This window comes from Herpailurus yagouaroundi, unplaced genomic scaffold (genome assembly GCF_014898765.1).
Source record: "Herpailurus yagouaroundi ecotype Mexico unplaced genomic scaffold, PumYag 218, whole genome shotgun sequence".
In the NCBI taxonomy this organism is placed as follows: domain Eukaryota; kingdom Metazoa; phylum Chordata; class Mammalia; order Carnivora; family Felidae; genus Herpailurus; species Herpailurus yagouaroundi.
In genome coordinates this window covers 3,987,748-4,006,740 of record NW_024412449.1, presented here as the reverse complement: position 1 = coordinate 4,006,740, position 18,993 = coordinate 3,987,748, and the positions used below count along the sequence as shown (strand labels likewise).

At 44.9% G+C, this 18,993-nt stretch overlaps 1 protein-coding gene and 1 long non-coding RNA gene across 15 annotated transcripts in view; one reads left to right on the top strand and one right to left on the bottom strand.

The window, feature by feature from the left end:
* The window catches only part of LOC121018225 (uncharacterized), a 190,622-nt gene that overhangs the window by 110,395 nt on the left and 61,234 nt on the right, over positions 1 to 18,993 (top strand). Inside the window, exon 4 of one of the 2 annotated variants that reach the window (XR_005785096.1) lies at positions 798 to 943. This is a non-coding gene — a long non-coding RNA (uncharacterized LOC121018225). Of the gene's footprint in view, positions 1 to 797; positions 1,800 to 18,993 lie in introns of those variants that run through there. The other variant, XR_005785095.1, reaches the window with a different exon arrangement.
* The window catches only part of IRAG1 (inositol 1,4,5-triphosphate receptor associated 1), a 125,298-nt gene that overhangs the window by 61,212 nt on the left and 45,093 nt on the right, over positions 1 to 18,993 (bottom strand). For 10 of the 13 annotated variants that reach the window (XM_040456872.1, XM_040456875.1, XM_040456874.1 and 7 more), the window contains exon 1: positions 14,480 to 14,692. In XM_040456872.1, the coding sequence (XP_040312806.1) occupies positions 14,480 to 14,677 (198 nt within the window). In that variant the 5' untranslated portion in view covers positions 14,678 to 14,692. Of the gene's footprint in view, positions 1 to 14,479; positions 14,693 to 18,993 lie in introns of those variants that run through there. The other 3 variants (XM_040456877.1, XM_040456884.1, XM_040456878.1) reach the window with 1 other exon arrangement.

Below are 18,993 nucleotides of genomic sequence, written 5' to 3'. Positions count from 1 at the left end.
CTTATTTGTAGGGCGAAGACTACAACACAAACACACACACTGGAAATAGAATAAATAATGGAAATAGAGGCAAATAATGGAAATAGAATAAAAGGATGAGCCAGCCTCTGAAGGACATTGGGTGTTATTCCAGTGAGTTTGATTTTTATGGTTTCAGACATGGAGAACACTGAAGGTCAGGTTTGGGAATAACTTGACTACCCAAAGAGAAAACATAGAAATGTTGACAGCAGATCCATTCATGGATCATCATGATGCACATTGGTTGAGATGATGGAAGAAGCCCTGTTACTATAGTATCCATCTACCGCTTAGGAATTTTGAGAAGCTTCCAGTAAATTGGAGCTGTGTTACTCTCCATTTGGCCAATGTACAGTGACAGGGAGTTAGTATGATGCTTGTGACTGGAACCAAGACTGGCCAACCTATCCTCACAACTCCAGAACTCCAGTCCCTCCGAGAACACAGGTATCCATAATTCTTTCAAAGACTCTTGTAAGACATGCTCAAGAAGTTTCCCAAAAAAAGCAATAGCTCCTTCTATAGATAGTATAAGCTTGATGGGCTAGTGATGAGCTGGTTACTTGCTTTGTCCTCTTGTTACCCTGTCAATTCCCATAACTATAAAATTGTTAAAGGCCTGCTCTGTCTCAGAAGTTTATGTGAATAAAATGAAATGATGAATGTGTATGCACTTTGATAAGTGTCATATGGTCTACAAATATCTATTGATCATGATTATCATTAAAATGAACAATGGCTGTATTCAGTTCTCCCCACCTTTTGTCCCCTGGTAGGAGGCCAGCAAGAGGCAGAGAAGCTGGGGCCTTCCAAGGGGCGAGAAAGGAAGCAGGAGGATCTTGGGTCATGATGTGGGACCTGATGACACACAGTGGAACAGCATCCAGAAGAGCTGCTGAGGTCAAAAAGGGGAATCAAAATGGTAGGTCACGGGCTGAAACTGGAGCAGACAGGACCAGGGGCAGTTGCCAGGCTAAATGGGAGAGCCAGTAAAAAGGGCGGAAAGGGGATGGATCCTCCAGTGAGCAGAAAGAAGGGCTGAAGGTTTTCCAGAGGCTTTTCTTCGTGTCATTACCAGGGTTTCTTGTTGTGGTTTCTTGGATCTCAATGAAAGAATTAGCTATTCTCTGAGGTACAAATTAGAGACCTGGAGGGCCATTTGCTAAATAATGTTTATAAATTTTTATATTAGTTGTCAACATTTATAATTGGAAGAATTCCCATAAAGGTCTGGATTTCCTGCTTTTCCTGAAAAACCAAGAGACCAAGCCATCTTGGGTCTGCATTTCTGCAGAGTAACTGTTGGTCTGCTTCTGTAGCTTGTTTCAATCATTTGTACTCCCTGACTGGCCCTGAAAGCATCCAAGTTACTGCCCCTGTGGCACATGATTCTTAACCTGAAAACCAAGGTTTTCTGAAACACAGGAGGTTTGTGCTTAAAGCCTCCTTGACTCATGACACCTTTTTTTTTAAACCACTTTATTAAGGTATGATTGACATATGAAAAGCTATCCATATTTTATGTATATACCTTGATGAGTTTAGAGATAAGTATACACTTATGAAACTCTTATCACAATTTATGCCGTAAGTCCATCTATCACTTCTCAACATTTCTTCCTTTTGCCTTCTTATTTATTTATTATTGTTATTGTTGTTGTGATAAGAATGCTTATAAGATCTACCCCGTTAGAAAACTTTTAGGTATACAACACAATATGGTTAAGTCTAAGCACTAAGCTGTACAATATATTTCATTTTGTGTAACTCCCACATCGTCTTGGTGGGATTCCTTTTGCCTTCTTATTTATTTATTATTGTTATTGTTGTTGTGATAAGAATGCTTATAAGATCTACCCCGTCTTGGTGGGATTTCTTTCCATACAGTCCAATGGGTGACTGCTACCATGGGAATTCCAATTGAAACGCTGATTTTTCTTATAGTATGTTTGAAATTCTTTCCCTGGGTGGAGTTTATTTCAACTGCAACAGTTTGTGCTCTAAAAATTACCTTTTTCATGATTTTCATATATAGAGAATTTCTTTCTTGTATGAATCCTCTGGTGAACAGGAAGAAATGCACTTTGGCTAAAATATTATTTTCATGCTCATTATATCATATGGTTTCTGCCATCTCTTGGGATGGGCTTTTATGAATTCCCAGCAGACATTAATGAGAATGAGGTAAGTCTACATAAAAGGGGTGGGAGAGCCAAACATTACTTTCTTCATGTTACATCCTAAAAAAAACCTTGTGTAGTGCTGTGGGGATTATAATATATACCCATTTCCAAGAGTCTAATACCTTCACTCTGCTAAGTAAGTAGAATACAATTAATTTATTTATTTTATTTTATTGACACACTACCTATTTCCCAAAGCAATTTGAAATAACCAGCAATAAAATCTAAGATATAAAAACATGAGGCTATAAAAATGGGGAGACAATCTGATAAATACAAACATCCCTAGCAGATAAGGAGAAATGCATGCTTCTCCTAACCATCCATGGTTTGACTCTGAAGTTAAACTATTTGACCTGAAACCAAATGAATCTGTGATCCATTTGGCCCAGGCTCTGAGAAAGATTGCTTTAAAGAATTATTCAGCAGACAAAAGACAAAAAGAGCCTCATTCTTCACTCTCAGCTCTCAAAGGACATGGAAGGAGATAATGCTTAACCATCCTCACCTCTCCTCTGCCCTTTGACTTTTCACTCCCCATGAAAATCCTCTCTTCCTTTCCCTCCCTCCTCAACTTACTCCTCCAGCTCCATCCAATTACTTATTGTACAGATTGTCTAGCCTTTCTTTTTATGGTTGGCTCGCTGAAGTTTTCAAAAGCCTTCTAGTCTAAGAAGTCAGTGTGTAAACATCCACACATTGTTATGCTTTATTCTCTCCAGCAAACTTACCGAATGCCTATCATGTGCTACAGTCTATGTAGAGCACAGGAAGAGAAAAGTGAAATAGGCAGACCTCTGAAGTGCTTCTCAGTTAGCACAAAGGGATGAGGAGTGGGTGAAAGCACCCCTCACCCCCACCCCAGGTATTGCCCAGGGCCTGGTGCCCTTACTGTTGACCTGCGAGGTAAATGGTCTGCAACGCACTAAGGAGCTTTCTTCTGGTGGAAGTTTTCTCTGCCTCCTGGCTGAAGACAACTTGCAGCAAAGCTCTCCTAAGGTGGCTGTCATGCACAGGGTTGTATGCACCCTCAGTCAGAGGAGGGTAGGGGCAGACATGCTCATAGAAAGGCAGAAACAAGCCATAGGTGGCAAGTGCCAAGCATGTAACCACAAACACATGCAATTCAAAGCAGCTTAAAAACCAGGAGGCACAAAGCAATCAGGGAGAAATCCTCTAATCCCCTGATGGAATGTCCTGGAATGCTCCTCACTCTCTCTTTTCAGTGCGTGCAAAATATACAATAATAAAATCAAAGTGTTCTTTCCCTAATCAGTACATAGAATGGATGAACAAGCTCTGTGAAAAACTGTTTTTGTGGGGAACATTCAGTCTCCTGTGGGCTGTTTCAGTTCAGTAGGCACTGAAGAGACAGGAATCCAGGAAAGTGTGGGAAGATTCCAGAGACCCTCTGGAGTGAATTCTGCCAGGTTGTAGTGTGTGTGATGAGTGTGAATACTCAACCCTGCTCCCAACCTGAGCTGCTAAACATAAGACAGGCCCTCAAGAAAGCTTGTGGTGCAGCATGTCCAAATATGGAGCTTACCAGTGAAGTTACTGGCTTCAGGACTTCAAGGGCCTTGAGCTTGGGAACCACAGTAATTCATCCATAGTACAGGTTCTCACTTACTAGCTGTGTGACCTTCAGCAAGTTACCTTGCCTCTGTGTTCCTTGGTTACCTCATCTGTCAAATAACTATCCCATAGGGTAGTTACAAAAATTAAACAGATTGATATGGAAATAAGATTGCGGGCTAAAATACAGGATGTCCAGTTATATTTGAACTTCGAATAAACAACAAATAATTTTTTAGTGTAAGTATGTTCCAAAATTGTATGGACATAGCTGTATTTTCATTTGCTAAATCTGCAGCTCCAGATGGAAAGCACCTGGCACTTAGCAAATGCTCAGTAAGTGTCAGATGTTATATTCTGTTATTGTTAACTTTGGGGCTGAATCAATTACTTTGGAGTTTGGTTTTGAAGAGATTGTTGTTCTTAGTTTTGAGTCTGATCAATCATTTGGAGTTAAATTAGGAGGGCCTCACTCTTCTGGTCATGGAGCCATAGAGCATCTTCCCTGGGCATCTTTCTGACCACAAAAGCCCAAGTGGTCTTGTAATCAGTGACTCCCAGAGAAGCCCACCTCCAAGACCACCTTCACTTGGCTCCACTCCCTCTCTTACCATCTGCCTCTGAGACCATGTAGAGATGTCCTTTGCAAGGTTACAGACATGAACAACAAAGGAACAAATGTGGGTAGAAGGGAGTGACACTTTCTTGGACTTCTAAGTGCGAGGCCCGATCCCAGACACTTCTGGTGTGTTTCCTCACTTCATCCTCCCAGCAGTTCTGCCACTGAATCTCAGGATATCCATCTACAAATTGGGGATGGTAATGCCTCCTAATGCCATAGAATCATAAAGAGGAAAGTGAAGGCCCTGAGCATGGAGTAGACAATGGATGCATTTCCTTTCTCCCTGCTTTTTCCTCATCAGCCCCCACTTTACCAGTGAAAGAAAGGACTTGTCCAGGACTGTGCAGCTGGAAAATAGTGGAAAGGACTAAATATTAGGCCTGCTGGCCTTCCCACTTCACCATGCTACTCTTATAGCTGTTTCTCCTGGTCTTTGGTCTCACCTCTCGTGGTTCCCGGTGTGTGCATGACACTCTGACACTCCTGTTATTCTTCCAGGCTGCTCCTGCCTTCACAAACACTTTCCTTCAGGAGGCCCTCCAGCCAGCACAAATTTGAACACGTAGTTGGAGGAAAGATGGCAGGGGCACCCCCTTACCTTTCCACAGGCCCAGTCTCACCAAGGGTCCATTTCCCTTCCCTGAAATCAGCCAAGCATGGAGGCCCAGGCTGTTTCCCCACAAGCTCACCCTATAATAAGCCAGCAGGTCACATTTTGTTCTCCTTAAATAAACCTTATAGAAACATTTAAATGTTTATTTCACTCATAAATTCCCAGGAATGCGCAACAGTTTCCTAACTGCTTGTATGCAGAGATAAATATAGGCCTGTGTCATAGACGGGAATATTATCTTCCCTTCCCCAACATCACATGACTAGGCTGGGTAGGAAGCTCTAAGAAACAGCCCCAGTCCCAGCCCTGGTGGGAGTGGGGAGTTCAGCTCCTGCCCTTGGGCCCTGGCAGATAGCCTGGGAGAGAAGGACCCAACTGGAAGCCAGTGTAGGGTAATACAGTTGGGGAGCCCTAGTGGGAATCCCACCTGGATGACCTTGGGCACTTTACTTAACTTTTCTGAGTTTCATATTCTCAAACATTATGTGGGCTAATAATCCCCATTTTCCAGCCTTGTTTGAAGGATTAGACAAGGTAAAGCAATATTAATAGTGATGATATTGGTGAGAATGGTAGTAGAGGTTGGGCCTTGTGGTGGCTGTATCCTTAGGTCCCTTTCTCATCACATGGAGGGCAAACACGGACTGTCTCTGTAGAGAGGGGCCCTGGCCACAAAGAGGAATTGGTGCTCTTGTGATAGGATAAAAGGACTCTGGGGACTTGGGAGAAAATTATTATTCTAGCAGCAAGTCCTAACAGCATGGGAGAGAGCAGAAATGCCTCTGCTGAAGTCTGCTGGATATTGGGCTCCTCCCTGCCAAGAACTGAGTACCAGTTCCTGGCTCCCCTAAAGCTCCTCAGTGCCCACCCTGTGGATCCCACTGTGTACCCAGGGCCTGCTTGCCTTTGGTGGATACTCTCTTTTTTTTAATGTTTTTTTCAACGTTTATTTATTTTTGAGACAGAGAGAGACAGAGCATGAACGGGGGAAGGTCAGAGAGAGGGAGACACAGAATCTGAAACAGGCTCCAGGCTCTGAGCTGTCAGCACAGAGCCCGATGCGGGGCTCACTCATGGACTGCGAAATCATGACCTGAGCCGAAGTCAGCCGCTTAACCAACTGAGCCACCCAGGCGCCCCTGGATACTCTTTCCTACCATTGTCCACTCTATTCCTAGAAGCCAAGGATCAACAACCACTAGATTATCCTACCTTCTTCATCACTGTTTTCACTCTCATGCCAAAAAACATCAGGAGTGTGGAAGTACATGCAATGTCTATTAGTCATACTCAGTGGAGAGTGTATCTATCACCCAGCCAGCCATTCATTCATTATCATCTTCTATCCTTTCCTCCTCCCTCATTTTCCTCCTGTTTCTCCCTTCATTTCTTCCTCCCTTCAATTCAGGCATTTAATCATTCAGCCAGCCAATTATCCACCCAACCTTTCACAAAAACATCCATCCATCCATCCATCCATCCATCCATCCATCCATCCATCCACCTATCCATCCACTTATCCATCCATCCATCCACCTGCTCATTCACCTGCTCATCTGTCCATCCATCAATCCCACCTTGAGTTCCCACCACATATTAGAGCCTATGCTGAGAGTTGGAGATACACATACAAAAGACACAGCCCCTATCCTAAGTAATTTATATGCAGTCTGACAGGAATTAGAGAAACAAAAAATGATAGGCTACTTCTTTGCTCACTGTAGGAACTAAAGCAAAATAATTTTAATATACACTTCTGACCTCCTATAACAATCAACACTTCCAGAACACTGCCTGCTTTTTATTAGGCACACATTTCCCGAAGGGTCTCCAGGGAGGTAGAGAGAACCCCAGTCTCCTGGCTAGTGAAGACAGGTCCTGAACAGCCAAGGGAGGGTAAAATGAAGAGAAAAGCTGGCAATCTACCTTACATGGTAAAGGATGTTGTTAAGCTCTAGATATTCCCAAGGACAGCATAGACCAAGGATCCCCCAATTCCTGACCAGAGAAGCTTGTAAGGGAACACAAAGCAAATCAGATCAGAAAGGAATTGTCGTTCAATTGTAATTCCGCTAGGAGGTGAAGTCTCTGAGAGTGGGGTCTTGGTTATTTAGTGCTCAATAAACATTTGTTGAATGAATTCAATAAACATTTACAGTTAACTCTTGAACAACGTGGGTCAGAACAGCACTGGTGGATTTTTTTTAATAGTATCGTACTGTAAAAGTATTCTCTCTTCCTTATTATGTTCTTTTTTTTTAATTTTTTTTTCAACGTTTATTTATTTTTTGGGGGGACAGAGAGAGACAGAGCATGAACGGGGGAGGGGCAGAGAGAGAGGGAGACACAGAATCGGAAACAGGCTCCAGGCTCTGAGCCATCAGCCCAGAGCCTGACGTGGGGCTCGAACTCACGGACCGCGAGATCGTGACCTGGCTGAAGTCGGACGCTTAACCGACTGCGCCACCCAGGCGCCCCCCTTATGATGTTCTTAATAACACTTCTGTTTTTCTAGCTAACTTTATTGTAAGAATACAGTATATAATACATATAACATACAAAATATGTCTTAATGACTGTTTATGTTATCAGGAAGGCTTCCAGTCCACAGCAGTCTATCAGTAGTTAAGTTTTTGGAGAGTCAAAAGTTATACATGTATTTTCAGCTGTGCATGGGGTTGGTGCCTCTAACTCCCACACTGTTCAAGGGTCAACTATATTGAGTAAATTCAACATGATTCCATATTTATTGGGTATCTATCACGTGTAAGAGAAGAGTTACCCTTTCCTGTGTGCTCAAACTCTGTTGCAGTTAAAGTGGGGCGTTTTCTGGACTAGGAAGAAGAAAAAAATAATTCTAGCCCCATTTCCTCCGCTTACAGCCATGAGGCAGTGGAATCCAGGTCTTGCTGCTTCCTTGTTTTGTCCTTTGGACAAATGACTTAACCTTCCAAGCCTTAGTTTCCTAATCTATAAACTAGGTATAGTCATTGCTAACTTACAGAGCATTATGAAGGCTATCTGAGATAATGAATGTAAAGAGTTTAGCCTAGAACTGAGACCCATGTTTAGTTTCTTTTCCTGCATTTGGATATAATACCTAACTGCTCTGAACTTTCAGTTCCCTGGGGATGTTGATCACTGTCCTCACAGTGAGGTTAGGGCATCAATTGCAGTAATATATGTAAAAACTTTTCAAAAACTGTTTTGTGCTGCATTAGGGACTGAGCACCTGTTATGAGCTGAGAACCTTGCATGGCACTTTATATAGATTATTCTGGTAATTAAAGTCAAGGTGCCTGGGGTTTGACTCTAGGCTCAATGACTGTATTAGCAAGAACACATTACTTTTCTATGCTTGAAGTCTTTATCTCTAAATGGGAATAACAATAGTACCTACCCCACAGAGATATTTTGAAAATTAAATGAGATAAAGTATACAACAAACCTAGCACAGTACCTGGAACATAGTAAAGGTTCCTTAAAGGTTTGTTGTTGTTAGCAGCTATTACTGTAAGGCTTGGCTTACAGATAAGGAAATTGAGGCAAAATGAGTAACTCACCCAGGGTCCCGCTCAGGGTTGTGAAGCCCAGCTCTTTCCACATTGCCACACTACTTACACGTTGTGTCCCAATGAAATGGAAGCATTTCCTGTGCCTTTCAGAACTCCCTGGCTGCTTGGGAAAGCCTGCATGGTACTTTTCTGAAAGGGCGGCTGAACAGGCTCCACTCTGGGCCAGCCCACTGAAAAGCCAGGATGGGTCTCTCACTATGCTGACACAAACAGGAAGTCCAGATTTGTCATGGCAGCAGCCACCATGATCTCCAATTGTGAGCCAAAAGAGGAGGCCCAGCCGCTTCATGGCCAGAGGTTTTAGGAGCTCCACAAGCAGATCCTTTGCTGTGAGGGCCAGAGCACATTCCAACCTAATTTTCAGTTCATAAAAAATTGGAAGTGGGAGCAGGGATGCCACTGGGTACTTGAGTGCTGAGGTGATCTTAAGTCAACAGGATGCTGCCGTATAACAGAGTTAAGCATCAGTTTGTCTAGAGGATCAGAAAGTGTAGTACAAAGTAGGCACACTGGGAGGTACAGAGTGACTCCATGTGTTGCATGAGCCAGGAGTAGCATGGTGGTCTGTGTTTCTAAGAGTCAGTGTGCATCAAGGTGGACTGTTTTATTGTCTGATGGCTGAAAAAGAATGAAGAAGCATAGGCAGCATAGTGTCTCAGCAGGATGTGTGACATGGAACTGTATTTCCTGGCCCCACGGGCTCAGGCATCTGAGAAGATGGCAAGCAGAATTAAGTCCAAGCACCACAAGCTGTGGTGCATTGGAGTGTGCATGGCAGCGTATTTGCAGAGACCCTGGTTGGTTCTCCCAGACAAGGGCTTTGGAAATGCAGGACAATGTTCCCTTTAACCAGGCACCAAGAGTTCTCATAGAGGGCCCCCGAGGCAAAGCCATTAGTACTTAGTGCAGGAGAAAGACTAAGAGCATGCACTCTGGGGCCAGGCTGCCTGGGTTCAAATCTTGGGACTGCTACTTATGAGCTATATGATCTTGGAAGAAGATACTTAACTTCTCTGTGCCTCAGTTTCCTCAGCAGTAAAATAGAAATGATAATATCTACCTCATAAGGTTGACTGAAAGTTAAATAAGTTAATACAGTAAAATAGTGCCTGGTATTATTATTAAGTGGTTTTGTGGACAATGGAGATGGGGGTGAGAGTCGGGGGTGGTGGGAGGGGGATACTGGAATAGGTGATGTGAAAGACGTGAGGTCTTATGAGCTTATGAGCTCACGTTGGCCTATGCCTGGGGGCTTCCAGAAGCCCCTGGAAGAGGATAAGGTTGTCCAGGTGGAAAGTAGAGCCAGTGAAAATTGGGCTGTTAGAGCTAACATGAGCCTCTTTGCACCCTCATCTTTGCAAGGCACTTCTGAGGAAGCCATGCTGTTCTAATATGTGAGGTTTTTAATGTGGCTGCTGGTCACAGGCCAGGAAATGATTAATGTCCTGGTCTTGCTGCCTCTGGAACCTGGGTCCAGGTCTGGTGCCCTATGATTAGGGGGAGACAGGTTGGTATGTGCCCAGAGGAGGGGTCTGGGTAGGCTCTGAGAGCAAAGCCTGGAGTAATAGAGGAAAGGCAACTCTGGGAAGATGAAGAAACTGCCTTCCTGCATCTGTAGGTTTTCACACCACTATAGGCAGGTGTGGAGGACAGGACTGAGGTATAGTCACAGGGAGGCAAGTTCCAGCTTGACCAGCAAGTAGAGCTGGCCAACCACAGCAGACTTCCTTGTGAGGTGGGGAGCTCCCCGCTATGGAACTACTCCTGCAAACTCCCCAGACCCACCCCAGAAGACTCTGGTTCAACAGGCCTAGGTTGGCAAAGGAATCCGGGTTTAACAAGCTTCCAGGTAACTGGGGGTTCACGCTATGCAGAACTTTGCTTGCCTGGGAGGGTCTTAGATAAGATCTAGTGTCACGTCTAGCTCTTAGCTCTGATGATCTGTCATTCTGTGGTCCCTCAAGTTCCCAGGCTTGTGTCCTGACAGCTTTTATTCCCGCCAGAACCTCTTGGCTACAAGCTTATTCCTTTGAGCCCCTCCCTGTTCAAGGGCTAACCCAGAAAACACATTCAGGACACAACCTCATAGAGTGCATTGTCCAGAAGCTTTATTTCTTTGCAGGTTTTGATTACAGTTTCTGATTAGGGACCTCAAAGATGTGTGTGTGTGTGTGTGTGTGTGTGTGTGTGTGTGTGTGTGTGTGTCCATGTGTGTGTATGTGAGAGAGAGAGAAAATGTGTGTGTGTCTGTGTGTGTGTGTGTGTGAGAGAGAGAGAGAGAGAGAGAGAGAGAGAGAAAATGTGTGTGTGTGTGCACGCGCGCGCGCAGAAAGAAAAACAGGATCTAGGCCTACAGCTTTTGTGTTTTTGTGTGAGAAGGCCTCAGCTAGTGCTCGTGTCAGTGATGGGAAATGGGGGCTGGGGCTTGAGGAACCAGAAGTAGGGCTGGACCCGGGGGAACTGTAAACTCAGAAGGATGCTCTGATTCTTTGCCTGCTTCACAGAGTGGGAATTCACACGGTACTGGGAATTTCAGCCAAATACTCCTGGCCAACCCTACTTTCCTGGCTGCCTGGCTTCCGCTGCTCCCAGGGACTTGGGCTCTAGCCCCTGGAGGCTCTAGCCCTGCTCACAAGGCCTGATCCTCCCTTGAAGCTGTGGCTGCCTGAGAAGCCCAATGTAGGTTGTCTGATGGGTGCAAAGAGGGACGTGCTCTGCACTGACGATGCCCATGGGCCTCTGGAGAATCAGGGAGGCCTAGTGCCTCTCAGTAAGGGCAGAGAATAAAAGAATACTAAGTGTGATGTAGCCTCAGTCTGGGGTCTAATCTGCCCCAGCCACATGGTCCCTCAGGCCAAAGAAGGTACTCAAGGACTGGGCTGACCAGAGTCTAGGAGGCAGCCACTGACACTTGCCCTGGGGAAGAGATGAGGAACCAGAGGCACAGGAAAGTTAACAGATTCATACAAGGTCTTCTGACTGTCATGTGTAGGAGCCCAGCTTGGTCTGACACCAGAGTCCATATTCTTAAACTATGTGCTAATGATCCTCCATTATAGGACCTGGGCATCCTGAGTCCAGCTCACCTGAAGTCCTCATGGGTCCTTCTCCTGCTGGCTCTAGCAATGCAAAGGCTATTGGTACCACAAACAGACTTCCCACAAGTACAGAGATAGAAACACAGCATTTGATACACCTTCAGAGACCATGGGGCCCACCACCTCATGTTACAGAAGTCTGGTTCTGGTACAAGGTCACAAGGAGAGTGAACTTGTAGAGACCTGGAATTTGGAGCTCCTGCTATTCAGCTAGTCCTCTCTGCCCCTCAACTGTGTGGTTAGTTCATGGAACCCTCCCCTTGCTTGGCTGTGACTAGAAACTCACACTCACCTCTAACCCAGTGGAGCTGCACCTACGTGTGGTTTGAAGTCATGATGGTCAGAAGGGCCAGCAGACTTTTGTGCTGTCTTGTCTTACATCTCCTGAGGAGAAGGCTTAAAGGTTCTTTTATTTAGAGAGGTAAGACAATGAGCTAAAGATGAACTAAACTCAGTGTGAAAGGATCTCTTCACTAATGGTGGAGTTGAAGCTTTGGCAATCTTTTAATTTAAAAAAAAAAATTCAGTGTTTATTTATTTTTGAGAGACACAGAGAGATGGAGCATGAGCAGGGGAGGGGCAGAGAGAGAGGGAGGCACAGAATCCAAGGCAGGCTCCAGGCTCTGAGCCATCAGCACAGAGCCTGACTCGGGGCTCAAACTCATGAACGGTGAGATCATGACCTGAGCCGAAGTCGGACACTTAACCAACTGAGCCATCCAGGCACCCTGACAATCTTTTAATTTTTTAAGGAACACTGATATTCTGGGGAGCATGGCATGATAGCTGTTTGGAGGAGCTGGATGGGATCTGGGAACCAGATTGCATCAGAATCTGGCTTAAGCACATGATCAATGTTAGTATAGTGGAAGGGGTCAAGAATGGCCATGGCAAGAAGGAGCCCAGGACTAGGGAGAAGGGACGCTAAGGGGACAGAACTCGGGAAAGTCATGACTGAGAAAAGGGAATAGTCACATTTGATTCCAGATGTAGTTGTTTTCCTTTCTGCTGTCATTCCCTTCTTTAATCTTCAGACTTTAGGAGATTAACAAATTTTTTTGGTGGCTAAACCTTATAGCCCACTATTACCAGTGTTTTAAGGGAATTTTCCACACTTGGTTAGGAGCAGCAGTTGGAAAGGTACAGCAGCAGAGCACTCAGTTTGGGGAAGACCAGACATCACCCATAAAGGAGCAGAGGAGCAATCTGGAGCCATGGAAAGTAACTGACCAGCAGCACTCACCAAGCCCACGACATTCCTGGGAGGGAGGTTCAATAAAACCCTGAGCCAGCTGCCTGTGGTCAAATGCATGGGGGCTTGGCTCACTGCCATTTAGAAATTCAAGGGCTCCCCAAGTCTGCCAAGTTCTGCAACATCTCAATCCCATGAGTTTGGGATAGGGAGATACAAGAAGCCATTCTTTTCTAAGTATTTATTATCTGAGTTCCCACAGTTATCATGTGCAAAAAAACAAATGTCATCCTGACATGAAAATGTTCACGGAGTCTGCCCACTTACCAAATTAATGCTCACTCATCCATTCTCTTCCCTCACTTAACAAATGTCTGTCCCTTCTGGCTGAGGTCAGTTCAGGCAACTGTCAGATATAATGTGGGTGGTACAAGGGCAAACCAAGTGCAAAGTTCATGAAATCAAAGAAGACAGTGCTGGAACACTTCACATGCAACGTCTTGGACCAACAGAGAGCAGATGGAGCTAGAGCAGTTAACAAAGAAAAAATCATGATGAGGCAAGATAGGTTCTTTATGAGAAAATGATTTGCATATTGAAGGATTGATAGAAGTCCTTGGGAAAATGAATGAAGCCCTTAAATTTTAAACAATCTCTTAACAGAGGTGTTGTAAAGTAAAATGTGAAGGACGTGGTTCATCCTGTTGGTATAAAGAATAAATATACCAATGCCAAAATCGACACAATTAATTCTTTATTCCTTCTGTTTTATACTTCTTTTTAACGTGTATTCATTTTTGAGAGACAGAGAGAAAGATGGAGAGCATGAGTTGGGGAGGGGCAGAGAGAGAGGGAGACACAGAATCCAAAGCAGACTTTAGCCTCTGAGCTCTGAGCTGTCAGCACAGAGCCTGACGTAGAGCTCGAACTCACGAACCACGAGATCATGATCTGAGCCAAAGTCGGATGCTCAACCGACTGAGCTACCCAGGCACCCCAATTCTTTGTTCCTTCTAAAAAAGTAGCATATAATCTATATTTTGTTATATGTATAACTAAAAATAATTTATTTTCATAATTTCATTTGTACAAAACAATCTCAATGAGACCCTTTAATTTATTGTCATCATTTCTCTTTCTTACAATACAATTTTACTGAAAATCATTTTCACTATTTACTATGAAATTTTGGTCTTCATTTTAAGTGGACTCAGTTTAGGTGGTCTTTTTCTGGTGATCACACCCGGGACATGATGAGGCCCCCTGTGCTGATGGTTCTCCTCCAAGTCTTTCTCCATTCTAGGAGGGTGCCTGCAGAGTTAGGGTGGCTGGACCTCCCAGGAAACCTCAGTCAGACACAGCCTAGGAGGTTCATCTAGGAGATGAACATCTAGGTTCATCTATGGGGGCCTCAGCCAATTCAAACGAACTATGGGTATTCATTCCTCAGTGTTGCAGCCACACACCTTCCCCAGGTGCCCACTGCAGCCTGCACAGGCTGTAAGCAGACCCTCTGGCCAGGCCAGGCAATGTGGCCCCAGCTCAGGACCCTTGACTTGGCCCCGGCCAGGCTAGCTGCAGGCAAGGAGGGGGCACTTACTTGGCCGGCGGGGCTCTGGGCTGCCTGTGGCTCTCCAGGGGGCTCCTCGTCCTCGGGAATGTGGGGCATGGCAGCCTCCTGGCAGGAGTGGCCCCGTGTGCCCGGAACCTCCGCGGCGTCAGCCCCAAAGATGCTCCAAGAGGCCTGGGCTCCGCAGGCTGAGGAGACGCCAAAAGGACAAGTCAAATCCACTCCCATCCCTGACCCAAGTTGGGTTCCATTTCTAGGAGCCATGAGCCGCAGAAAAAGCTTGGTTGGGTTTGTATCAACAGCAAAGGTTGGACTAGGCCAGGAGAGGGCATTTGGAATTGCATTTCCTCCTGTTCATTTGCTCTGTTTACAAAGCTAGAGATGACCTTAGAGATTTTGCAACTAATTTCGTCCTTACAGTAAACACAGCTATCCCAGAAGGGAAAAAAGTGCTTCAAACTCCTCAAAACCATAGCCAATGGAGGACGCTCCACTGGGACCAGACCTGTACTTATGTACCATTTATTGAGCACCTACTAAGTGCCAGGCACTATCCTAGAAACATTTACAACATCACCTAATTTAATCCTCATGATGACCTCTGATCCAGGCATTAATATTCACATTTTATAGAAGAGAGAGCAGCATCATGGAATGTCAGCCATTTGCCAAAATCACACAAAGAACCAACAATTTGAATCCAGATCTTCCTGATTTTAAGCCAGGACTCTTTTTACTATACCACACAACCTTCCTTGTCTGGGTTGAGGAAGAGGAGGAGATGATGTTCCCTGACTTTCTACCCCATGGCTGACTTCATTTCCTTCAACAGCTTTTCTGATCCTCAGTATGGGGCTGTCTCACTTGAGGACAGCCCTCACCAGGCCTGCAATTCTGGAGGCTCAGCCAGGGTGCATCTTGTGTACTTTGTGCAGCGCCAATCCTGAGCAACCTTTAATTGTTTCGCCACAAGCCAGACTTATCCCATCTCATGGTCTAGCAACCTTGAGACCCAGCTAGGATTGGCCCAGTCAGCGTAATCTTATTTATTGGCTTAGGGATAGAAAATAGATCTGGTGTAAGCCAATGAGCACATTACAGTGTTCTGGGATCCAGGTGCTTGAACTTGCTCTGGGTGGTAGAGTGTGCAGATGTAAGACCTGGTGCTATTGATGCCATTTAGTTTCTATTTGGAAGCCCAGACTGAGGATAAAACTGACAGACACTCAGGAGGTGGTAGAGCTAAGACTCTTGTATAAAAAAGAAGCTGGATCCCTGATCAAATTCACCTGAAAACTGAACTCTTTCTGGACTAGCCAGCTGCACAAACTATTAAATTTCTTAGTGTTTTACTCAGTTTGACTTGGGTTTACTTATAACTATGAATTTGTAACCACTGTACTAACTTATAACTACTAACTACTGGTACTTATAACTACTAATTATTCTTTTGTGTTTCTCACCATTCAAGAGGCCTAGGACCATGAATGATCTCTCCAATAGACTGGAGCCAATGGGCCTGGCTCCTCTGCTTCCTCTTAGAAAAGGTCAGTAATGTCAGGTTTCAATATGGAGAGGCAGGATAGTAAGGTAGAAAGAACGCAAGCCTTGGAACCTGATACCTGGATTTGAGTCCCCACTCTGCCACTCACTGGCTGTGTGGCCTTAAATGTTGGCTTCACTTTTTTTTTTTTTAATTTTTAAAGAGAGAGAGAGCACAAACAGGGGAGAGGAGGAGAGGAGCAGAGGCAGAGAGAAAGAGAGAATCTTTTTTTTTTTTTTCAAAATTTACTTTGGGGGGAGAGGGGCAGGGAGAGAGGAGGAGAGAGAGAATCCCAAGCAGGCTCCATGCTGCCAGTGCAGAGCCCGATGTGGGGCTCAAACTCACGAAACTGTGAGATCATGACCTGAAACCATGAGTTGGACACTTAACCTACTGAGCCACCCAGATGCCCTGAAAGAAAGACAGAGAGAGAGAGAGAGAGAGAGAGAGAGAGAGAGAGAAAGAATCTTAAACAGACCCCACACTCAGCATGGAGCTGGACACAGGGCTCGATTCCACAACCCTGGGATCATGACATGAGCCAAAATCAAGGGTAGGATACTCAAACGACTGAGCCATCCAGATGCCCCTATGTTGGCTTCACTTCTGAACCTCACTTTCCTTGTCAGAGGAACAGAGATAAGAATGTCTCCCATGCAGGTATGTTCTAAGTCTGAAATGAGATAGAGCACCCAGCACAGAGTAGGTGCTCACAAAAGCCATCTGCATAGAAGTCTGAAGTCCAGGAAGCTCAGCCAGAGTCCAAAGGCCTCTACCTGGCCTCTTCCTCAGCTCCTCCAGGTCCCCTTCTCTTAATGGGGTGGGAGAAGCCTTCAGGGAACTTCAGAACCAGAAACCAGCCTGGTTCAATAACTTCAGAGTTTCCCTGAAGTTGCTGCTCTGCTGATGCGCAAATGAAAACCACCAGATGCAGACCTTGCCCTCAGCCACAGCTCAGGGGCTGCTAGAACACACAAAGGAGAAACAAAGGATATTGTCATTCACTGAGTACCTACTATGTCCTGGGCCCAAGGTGCTGACTGAAGGAGGCTGCAGGAGGAAGTCAGAAAGCCCCACCACCTCCCATGATACTAGATATTCATCAGGTCCCATAGGAAAGGCTCTCCTGAAGGCCTGAAGCCAGAGGGCTGCAGGCAGGGTCAGATCTGACCTCAGCCACAACTCTGACAGATTCCCCCCACCCCAACACACATGCCTTTGAATGAGCTCCCCAAGGAAGGCAAGGAGTCTGACTCATCACGGCTAACTAGAATTTTTTTTATCAAAAAATGCTTATTGATTTTTATTTAAAGAACTAGAGAACTTTAGCCACAGGGTTGGTCAATGTGACCACCATCTTGACTTTTGTCAGTCTGTATGGTGGAAAGGTAGTCCCATTCAGCTCTGAAACAGTTGGGGTGACTTCTGCTGGTCAACTCAAGCAGTTTCATCTCAAGTAGGGGATCCATGAACTGAATTATTCATTCATTCACCACACTGACTTTATGCATACTCTACCAGGTCCTGTACTATGTGCTGGTGACTTAAAGATGATGAAGATGTGGTCTTGGCCCTCAAGGAGTACAGTAGTGGGAGGCTGTAGGAAAACAGTATAACTGTTAGGACTTCGAAAATGACAAGTTGCAGGATCCCAGGAAAGGATCCCTAAACTATGGAAATTGGGGCAGGTGAGATATAGTTTTAGCCTAGATTCCATGTTAGAAATGGTATTTGAACTGAGTCATGAATACTGAAATGATGAGGGGAATTTCTCTGAACAGAATAGGTAGAGGGAAAGGTGAGACAAGAAGGGAGAAACCCTACTAGACATATTAAACCTGGCTGTTGGGAATGAGAGCTATAGGACCAGAGCATGCTGTGTCTCCCATTCTAAATAGTCAGTTTATGGATCAAATGAGCATCAGATTTACCCAAAGGTCTGCTCCATGATTAATTTCTATCACTTTTACTTGGACTTCAACAGCAGTGACATCAGTGGTGCTGGGCAAAGTATATGGTAACAGGGGTTGACAGTAGCAAAAGATATCCACAAACCCAATTCTACCAAGTAAGTTGGCTGCACTTCCCAAGAACCCCCTTAAGTGATGTATTATCTATGTGTAAGTCCAGCCTGTCTTAATAGTAATGTAGTTCCCAAACCATGTGAGGTGACAGTTCTACTTTCCTCTATGCCTTAATCTACACAAAGTGTATTGCACTCTGTTAGTAAGAAGGATTCAGACAAATTGGGGCATGTTCAGAAAACAGGAAGCAGTATGCAGGAAACAAGAGTTTGTCTTTAAAGAACTAAAGACCTTTAGCCTGGAGAAGAGACAGTACAGGGAAAAATAAAATTGCTTCTCAGATTTTTGAAAATCATTCCTGTAGTTCTTTTGTTCCCAAAGGATAAATGCATGGCCAATGAATGAAATAAAGGTCAAATCAAGGCAAGGGAAACCTTTCTAGTGGTTGGAACCACCTAAGATGAAACAGGCTACTCTTTAAGGTAATGAACTCCCCATTCCTGGGAGAGTTCCAGCAAAGCCTGGGCCAATGGTCACAGGATTCCCACTTCAGGGTCCATTTTCAACTCTAGGAGTCCCTGAAATCCTGGGAGTCCCATCCCATAGGATTATGAGATCATTGTATCCCAAAGTCACATAAAAAAATATCTCATTTTCTGACCCTCCATTTTCTTTCCTCCCTCTTCTCCTCAAGAAAGACCTTAAGTCAGTCCCTGGATCAGACAACAAAGCAAAACAAAAACAAATTAAGTCAGACAAGCACTAAGAGATGTCAGCTGCAGCAGGACAAAGCAGAGTGGAGGCTGGCTGTGGCCCCACACTTGACAAGACAGAACCCCGAGGTCCTCAGGGGGAGCCCCAGCAACCCTGCCTGCTGAGGCCATTCCCACGCTGCTCCTGCCCTGTTCGCTTTCTCTCCCATCCATTATTATAAACTTACTGCTTAAAATAGCAAGGTAAAAGCAGAGTCCCTCCCC